Source organism: Hippocampus guttulatus, chromosome 7, assembly GCF_054856545.1.
Source record: "Hippocampus guttulatus isolate MCC_2025c chromosome 7, RoL_Hgut_1.0, whole genome shotgun sequence".
In the NCBI taxonomy this organism is placed as follows: domain Eukaryota; kingdom Metazoa; phylum Chordata; class Actinopteri; order Syngnathiformes; family Syngnathidae; genus Hippocampus; species Hippocampus guttulatus.
Genome location: NC_141267.1, coordinates 7,470,148 through 7,479,274, shown reverse-complemented (window position 1 = coordinate 7,479,274; position 9,127 = coordinate 7,470,148). Strand labels below are relative to the sequence as shown.

The 9,127-nt window shown below is 43.4% G+C and overlaps 1 protein-coding gene across 2 annotated transcripts; it reads right to left on the bottom strand.

Annotated features, from left to right (window-relative positions):
• Window positions 1-36: 36 nt before the first annotated feature.
• abhd8b (abhydrolase domain containing 8b) lies at window positions 37-7,867 on the bottom strand. 2 transcript variants are annotated; one of them, XM_086115337.1, is made up of 5 exons: window positions 7,470-7,867; window positions 4,250-5,042; window positions 2,031-2,201; window positions 1,678-1,894; window positions 37-878 (listed from the first exon to the last, which is right to left on the bottom strand). In XM_086115337.1, exons 2-5 carry the CDS (start codon window positions 5,038-5,040, stop codon window positions 600-602), a joined length of 1,458 nt encoding a protein of 485 aa, XP_085971463.1. In that variant the 5' UTR covers window positions 5,041-5,042; window positions 7,470-7,867; the 3' UTR covers window positions 37-599. The 2 variants fall into 2 exon arrangements, with proteins under 2 accessions (XP_085971463.1, XP_085971462.1); XM_086115336.1 differs by lacking the exon at window positions 7,470-7,867 and having other exon boundaries at window positions 4,250-5,082.
• Window positions 7,868-9,127: the final 1,260 nt, after the last annotated feature.

The window sequence follows — 9,127 nt, the reverse complement described above, 5'->3', positions numbered from 1 at the left end:
CTAAAAACACAAGTGCAATGGTGTAACAAGTATTAAAAAAAACTATCAATTAGAGCATCATCTATACTTTTGATGTGCACAAAATATCTTGCTTGAAGTACAAAATACTGTACTGCGTATGAATGCATCCACACAATACCCACCGCTCAACAACATGTCACAGTGATCTGTGGATGGTCATACGCTGTGCCTACAACTACATTCTAGAGGTAAACTGTTGCATTTACTTTCTTTTGTCTCTTTGCAGCAACATGGCAAGTCGCATATTTTACCTCCACAAAACTCTTTTGCGAAGGACCACTGGTGATGTGCCAAAATGTGTTCTGGCATCACATGGTGAAATGTCACCCAAAACAGATGAGCGTGCATCATTTCAAGGCAAAACATCTCTCCAAGCATCTTCACTCATCACATGACTCGAGCTCCATTCTCCTTCTCCTCGTGCTCGAGTTGATAAGTCTCCGTGACTATGTTCCACCTTCACGACTCCCGGCCTTCAGCCGGACGGACCCCTTCCGTGGACGTTTTTGGCTCAAGCCATCACAGTCCACGTGGATCACATGGAATATTATTCGAGTTTAGTCATCACCGCCGTTTTCTTATTTTTTGTCCCCTCTGTCGAACTTGACCTCTGCTCCACTGTTCAATGAGGCCTGCAAGGCAGTTGCCGGTCGGACCTTGGCGGGATCTGACACGGTTTTGGTGTTGTTCGTTTGGGCCTTGGCAGTCTCTGGACGGGCTTTGGATTTTGGTGGTGGAGGGGCTGCAGGCTCCCAGAGGAAGAACTCATGCAGGAGAGTGTTGACAGCCTCTGGACATTCCATCATGACCATATGACTGCCATCTTCCAGGAGCTTTAGGAAGCCGATGAGGAGGATCTGACAGATTTAAAAATAACAATAATAATAATAATGATAATAATATGAAAAAAGCACTTCCTTTGAAGTCACAATGCAAGCTGATAATGAAAGTACCTCCGCTGCTTTTCAGCTAAATTCTGAAATGTTGTACCTCTGAATCAAACAAATAACGCTGCAATTCAGATGTGCAAGTCAGAATGGCAACTGACAAGCTCAAGGAAAAAAAAATGCATACCCCCAACTTCACTAAGATGCATCTGATGTCACGCCACAATGCTGCCTAAAATGGCAATTTGACAATTACTGTATATAAATGATCCCCATTATTATCTCCTCTGCACGTAAACGGGTATGAATGGAGCATGTTGACATGTAACATACATCACACTCACACCTGTGGCCAATTTTGAGTGTTAAATTCTATCGTCAAAAAGGTCAGATGGACATGTCTGCCAAGTGCTCTTGTAAATATGTCAGTAAAGGCCGAATCTTTGATGCAGCTCTCGTATTGGATTCATTCAACTGTACCCATGGACCCATTAAATTAAACAAAAAAGTAATTCCGGCCATTGACTGGAAACAGTATCGGAATATTATTACATGTTTGAATTTCTTCAGCCTGGATGGAGGCCTGCACACTAGATGCAAATGTATTTTGGTGGGTACTATTCCGATTCAAACCATGGTTTTCCCTCGCTTGAACCCTTTCAGGGACAGCGGTTACTACAGTGGACAGCTTATCATGTTATCGGTTACAGGGTGCAAGAATGGGACCAACCATGCCGGACCAACTTCCCGAATAATTTGGGGTGTTTACCTCCGCCATGCGTTGGTCCTCCTCAATGGGGACAAACTTGTCGTGGATTCCATGAACCAGCAGGATGGGCACTGTGAGCTCAGCGTGATAGACTTCATCGCCCTCGGGCCAATATTGCCCACTCATCATGGCACGCAGCACAAAAGCCGAAACGTTGAAGGCGTTGTTCTCTTTCAGCAGCCGCTTCTCCTTTGCACCCTGACGAGCAAATCCGGCCCTGTGGCCGGGGGGGCACCAAGGAAAAGGCACAGATAAATACTGTATACGTGATGTGTAATAGCATTCAAATATGTGTGTATTTAGCCCACGATTGACCTATCTTGAATTCCAACTTTTGTCTTGATCTGCCTTACTTGAGAAAACTCCAGCTGAGCAGTGGAGAAAGGCAGTCAAGCACACATGAAGGCAAGTTGAAGACAGAGAAGAGGCTGGGCTCCAACGCTGTGGGGCCACCTCCATTGATCATCACCATCTTGTGGATCTGTTCTGGATATTCGTGGGCCAGGAACGTACAGAATGACACCCTGGTACAAAAAAAGAAGATAAGAATAAATTGTTTTTATCACCCACTTGAATCATAAGAAATAGTTGATGATCAAACGGGAAGTATAAATGATGAATTGTTGTTCTTACTGGAGGTTCAGTATTTTAGCCCATCCCAGTAAATGTTTCCTTCACTGATGATAATCCTAAAGTGGTCAAAAGGATCAACTTTTCAAGTAAAATAATCAGTCAATAGACATTGCTGTCGCGTTATGACAAGAATATTTACAATCATTCACGGGTGGTGGCTCTTCTGTAAATGCACATTCGACAGATGGAAAAATCACAGTATTGAACACACTAAATTGTCTCTAGGTGTGATTGTGAGTGTGAATGGCTTGTTCGTAAATGTGCGCCCTGCGATTGGTCGGCAACCAGTTCAGGGTGTACCCCGCCGATTGCCCGAGGACAGCTGGGATAGGCTTCGGCACGCTTGCGACCCTCGTGAGGAGAAGCCAATTAGAAAACAGATGAATGGATGAAGTGAATTTCCATTCATCTATTCCAGCCCTGAAAAACCACCACAAGTTTTTGTTGTGTTTTAAAGAAACAAAAAATGGCTATGTATGGTATAAAAACCCAATAAAACAAAAATGAGAATGGAAAAAAAATATTTTTTAAAAAGCGCCATTACTGTACATTGGGACATGCTGGAAGCAGGCATTTGTCTAAGTTTTAGATTATGGTAGTTTATGTGTTTTACTATTTGTCCCATTTGATTACTGGCAGAGTCCGCGGCAGCTCTGAGTCTCCTTTTTATTTTTTTATCTGCATCACTCAAGGAGTGGCGTATGTGAACTTTGGTCCGCAACCCAAAGCAAAAAGTTCAAGAAAGGATGACTCATTGGGGACACTCGAAAGTCAAAAACAGGTAGCGCTCAATTAAATTTTCCAGTAACGATTGTTGTTAACTACTTTTCAAGCTGCGATTGCATTATATTGAGATGACTCGATTGGGGATCATTCATACTCATGACGCATCCAAACAGCACAACAAAATAGCAAAGGATATCGTGGCTAGGTCGTGGTTGTGAAGACAGCTTTGTCATGATTCTGTTTGCGACCAACAGGTGTGCAGCTGCAGAGAGAGCCCTACAGTGCCATCTGTTGGTCACAAACAGAATCATGACAGTGTGCTGGATGCCATATGCAGGTGCTGCTGCCTACAACGTTAGTTGCTAGAAATTAGCAAAGCAGCTTCCATAAAATTACTACGGTTCCACAGGGCGCAGAGCCAAAGAATATTTTGAGTCCAAATGTTAGCTTTTTTTTTAAATTCTTGCCAAACCCTATCGCTTAGGTGTCTACACAGGTGTGAGCGTTGTCTGCTCTACTTGTTAGTGAGTTCAATTCTGGTTGTACACGTCCGTCCTGCTAATACCGTCTTGGCCCGAATATAAGACGGTGTTTTTTGCACTGAAATAAGACAGAAAAAGTGGGGGTCGTCTTATATTCGGGGTCTAGACATTATACCCATTCACGACGCTAGTTGGCACCAGATATCATTGAAGCAAATGCTGAACTTGACTCCCCAGGCCAAAGTGAACCCCTGTCACGAAAAATTAAAATTAAAAGAGCAGTCGCATGAAGAAGAAAAATAAAAATAGCGGTAAGAAAGAAAAGAGAAAAAAATAATAGAAAAGCTAACAGAAAATGGAGAAACGTAGCGAGAATCTGGAGAAAAGTGGGTCGAAGATCGGCAGCTGAGGAGAAGTTATGATGTAACTTACATTTCAAAACCAGAAGCCAGTCATTTACGAATGTGATTGCACTTTTTAGTTTACATATTTAAATGTTCTGATATTAAGATTTGAATGAGGCAAAATAACATGCTTTTTCTCTCAAATATATTGTTAGAATCATTTGTTTCACATGTACTGTAATTATTTTCTGTATAAAAATTAATTTGGTGTTCAAAAAGTCTATTTTCAAACTTGAGTCTTTAAAAAGAGGGGGTCGTCTTATAATCAGGGCCGTCTTATATTCGGGCCAATACGGAAAGTGTGAGGCTGATATCACTGTTGTTTACCCGTAAGAATGTCCGATGAGAATATTCCTCTTGCGTGCGTATCTCTTGAAGATAAGTCTCATGTCTTCTGCCAGGGCATAGAAAGTGTACGCGGCGGTTATTGGAGGCGCCGAGCTGGACCCGTGGCCTGCCAGGTCGGGGGCGATCACCTCATAGCCCAATCGAGAAAAAAAGTCCAACTGGCTTCTCCAGATATCTAGAGAGCCTCCCACGCCGTGGATGAAGAACAGGGCGACATCCGGATGTGTCCCTTTACACGCTGATATTTTCCTCTCGCAGTCAATCACCACAGTGCGTTTGAGCTTCCGCCTGTGTCGGTCCTGTAACGCTCCGGCCTGCGAAGCGGCGGGCGCGTCCCCTCCTGTTCCCATCTCAGCTGTCACGGCTTTTCCTGCCGTGACCGAGTCCGCCCCGGTACCGGGGACTCGTGCGGGCAGCGAAGAGTTGCCGCAACCTGTCAGTTCAACCTCTACAGTGCTGTTTGGTTCCGTGTCACCATTGCTGCGGGTTTTCTGCTCCTCAGCTGCCCTGTCACCCAGATTCTCGATGAACAGCTGTCCATTGCAGAAGACCGAGATCCTCCTCTTGCAGCTGACGCACCCACCCTGCCCTGTGGGTTGCTCCACCACCGGCCGCTCAGGGATTATATGTCGAACACGAAGCACGCGGCCTGGTTTCACCTCGATGAACTCGTAACCGTTGGTAGGTTCAAACGTCTCCACAGGCACCACAACATTGGTTGACTTTGACGGAAGGCAGCAGAGAAGACCTTCCATAGAGCTTGCCGGCATGGCTGCATTGAAACGCACATATAAAGACACAGGTAAAGACATCAAATATCACCAAAGGGACAAGTCATTGTTTATTATTGTGTCAACGTTCACAAACAAGAAGTCGACCTCAAGCCATCCACATATCAAAGTGCAACCTCCTGAAAGTTTTCTGAGGCCCGACACTCTAGTTCTCCGTTGGTGTATTTCTAATGCGCCCAATAAACTAAAAGTATAAAATGATATTAGGGGGCTTGATTATATGTTCGAGCGGCCCGGTAGTCCAGTGGTTAGCACGTCGACTTCACAGTGCAGATTCCAGCTCCGGCCTCCCTGTGTGGAGTTTGTATGTTCTCCCCGGGCTTGCGTGGGTTTTCTCCGGGTGCTCCGGTTTCTTCCCACATTCCAAAAACATGGATGGCAGGCGGATTGAACACTCTAAATTGTCCCTAGGTGTGAGTGTGGGCGTGCATGGTTGTTCGTTTCTGTGTGCCCTGCGATTGGCTGGCAACCAATTCAGGGTATCCCCTGCCGACTGCCCGAAGACAGCTGGGATAGGCTCCAGCACCCCCCGCGACCCTAGTGAGGATAAAGCGGTTCGGAAGATGAATGGAAGGATTATATGTTAACAGGCGGCCCGGTAGTCCAGTGGTTAGCACGTCGACTTCACAGTGCAGAGGTACCGGGTTCAATTCCAGCTCCGGCCTCACTGTGTGGAGTTTACATGTTCTCCCCGGGCCTGCGTGGGTTTTCTCCGGGTACTCCGGTTTCCTCCCACATTCCAAAAACATGCATGGCAGGCTGATTGACCACTCTAAAATTGTCCCTAGGTGTGATTGTGAGTGTGGATGGTTGTTTGTCTCTGTGTGCCCTGCGATTGGCTGGCAACCGATTCAGGGTGTCCCCCGCCTACTGCCCGAAGACAGCTGGGATAGGCTCCACCCCCCCCCCCCCCCCCCCCGCGACCCTAGTGAGGATCAAGCGGTTCGGAAAATGGATGGATGGATTATATGTTAACAACAGCACTCGGAAAATGTTTCCTGTTCAGAGGCTGAAATTCCGGGGATTTAGACAATATTAAATTACAAAAGGTTTCTAAACAATTATTCGATTTTCAAAAATAAATCGATGAATTTTCATAATCAGTGAATTATTGATTTATCGATCGATCGTCGCACCTTGAAGACACATCAGGAAGTGGTGCCAAGTCATGTGGAGTAGTGGCGGCAAACACTGCTGTTCCAGTATTACTGGCAATACTTATGCATCCACATTCATACGGCATTATGTACAGTAACAGCTCGACTAGCTGCACCACCACCCTCCTCTTCCTTCCCAAGCTTGTCTTTCATGCCTTCTCTCTGCCTCAGCTGTGATCACACTAAGACACACCAGCAGCAACAACAACAACAGTGTCAGGTGATTACCAGTCATGGCAACCCCAATGCACCATGCAGGGTCTGCAAGCCTCTGCGAATGGTATTATCCTGACTTCCTGTTACTTTCCTCTCTGGTTAGAGGGGATTATGGTTTGTGTCTCAGTCCACGCAACTCAATCTCTCTCTGGCTTCTCCTGATGTGAACTGTCACATTCATTCATCCTAATTATTAATAACATACAGGCAGTCACTAAATGAGCCTGGCTGACCGCTACAAAGAAATTCTATCAGGATTTGTATACTGCTGAATTATAATTAATGATTAAAAGTGACCATTTAAATGTAGACTCCATGATATAAATCAACCCTATGTTTTTCTAGCGCTTGTCCTTTATAGCCGTGGGTGACTGGAGTCAATACCAGCTGACTTTGGTGAAGATGCTGAATACACCCTGGACTGGTCGCCATCAACTCGCAGAGCACATATAGACAAACCGCCATTCACATTCACAGTTTCCTGTCCTCAATGCGACTAATATGCATGATGTTGTAATGTGGGACGAAGCCGGAATATTTTGAGAAAATCCATGCAAGCAAAGGAAGGACAGAGACAATATTCAAACCCTCTGAACTGGGAGGAAGACATACTAGGTAACTGCTAGTGGAAAACATGACATGCAATACGTTTCACTGATAAAACAACCAGTGTAAGTGTTACTACCTGATAGTATGATCTATAGTCCGCTAAAACTATCCATAAACGTGACATCACCCTTTGATGAGAATGAATTTGATCTATTGAGTCTCACGTTTCCTCTGATGTCTCAACATGCTGTACACATGATTGAAATTGTCAATTTAAGCGTCGGTCCCATTATCGAATCAAACAATAATCACTGCAAGGAAAAAAAACTGGACATGTCTAGTGAATGAACGTCACTGTTGATAATTAATCTCTACTTATTGACAGGGCCTCTAACCTAAAATTCGGATTTAATTTGATATGAATGAGCAGCTCAACACACAAAATTGACATTGAAAATGACAAAATTTGTGGATAACTACACTTACCTGTCCGGTGAGCATTAAACAGTTGCGATCCAATTTTACAGGCAGCGAATGTTTACTTTTGGACTGTCCTTGTCCTAGTTGAGTTTAAAAAAAAAAGATGAAAACCCATCATACCTTCATAATTTCCGAACCCTGGGGTGAAACACGATTTATATGATTGCACTGACGTGTTTTCCTCATCAACTATCGAAGAAATCGGAGAGCTATATAATCTGACAAAGTCAATCCCATAATCTAATTTATCTCGAGTGCAGTCTGCGACGTCCGGTCACGGTCCGACGAGCGGCATGTTGTACTCTACTTTCGTTCATTCACCTCTATATCATCCCCAGCTCCAGTCTAGATTTGGAAAAATGTTTCAAGACTAATACAAGCGCCCGGAGACAAAAGAACATCGTTAATTTGGTGCTTCAAACCGTTATAATCTCCTGTTGATTCATGGATGGGAAATAGCGCCCTCTACTGACGCAATCGGCAGATTACTGTCTGTACACAGGGCAAGTGTATTGAATGTTGATTTGGGAAATAAGAAAACAAAATGAAAAAAATGTTTGGGAAGCGTTTCATATATTTTTTTCATTCTGTTTACAATATAGGTAATGGTTAAATATTAATTTTAAAAACAGAGGCGTGTGTGGCAAGGTTTCATCGTTTACAAAAAGGTATGGAAAAAAGTAAAAAAATAAAAATGAGAAAACATTTTTTGTTAATGAAATAAAATAAATGTGAAAATGCTTTAAACAACGAAAACTTAACTGAATTGACATCTTACATGAATAAAATAAACCAAATCTAACTGAATTTGAAGCAAAAATGCAATTCGTTTTTGTCAATTAATATCACATGAGTTTTCAGTGTTGTTTTAAAAAATATTTATTTCGGTATTGCTGTTCGGCTGTACAGAAGAAAGAAGGTCAAACAGTCGTTTGAGATGTGTATTTTACATTACGATTACATTACGCAGATGGTAGTTACTGATTGCTGTTATTAAAAAGATTTTCAGAATTTTCTATTTGATTTTGTGACATTCATGACTATTTAAAAATGAATAAATCACGAATTGGTCACCAGTTACTCGTATTTAAATCGTTATTTTTCAATAGAATACTCTTACTCAAGCAGAAGTTCTTGTTACATTTACCTGAGTGATTTTCTGGTGACAGTGCGCTACTCTTCAGCGCATTTTTTCACTATCTGTCCACTTTTGAGAAAATCTGATGATAACGGTTTGGGCCCCAACTGCCCATCAAGTGGCAAATCCGCCACCATCTCTGTAACAAGTATTGACTATGTCCACTTGCCGTGTTACATTTGTCACCGACAGGTTCCGACGGATTGATATAGATAAGGAATTCAACCCACCCTCCAACCCATGGTGGTATGCCGCCTATAAATAAATCAATAAAATAATTGTGGTATCTATCTACCGTAGCAACACCAAATTTCTACCACTGAAGTATCCTGGCGCCCATCCTTATAAATTGCTGTACAAAGCACACGCACGTGCCCACAGACACGCACACACACACACGCACGCACACACACACACACGCACACACACACACACACACACACACACACACACGTACACAAATAAATCACGGCTCATTGCAAGTAGACTAATTGCAGTGAACCTACTGTAGTTGACGTGAATTTCA

Bases quoted from the DNA above. Each gene is read 5' to 3' on its own strand.
- abhd8b (XM_086115336.1), bottom strand. From the start codon at position 5,082: ATGTCTTTACCTGTGTCTTTATATGTGCGTTTCAATGCAGCCATGCCG. The intron at 2,202-4,249 runs GTAAACAACAGT...TTTTTGTACCAG, and splicing joins CTCATCGGACATTCTTACGG to GGTGTCATTCTGTACGTTCC. The intron at 1,895-2,030 runs GTAAGGCAGATC...CCCCGGCCACAG, and splicing joins CTCAGCTGGAGTTTTCTCAA to GGCCGGATTTGCTCGTCAGG.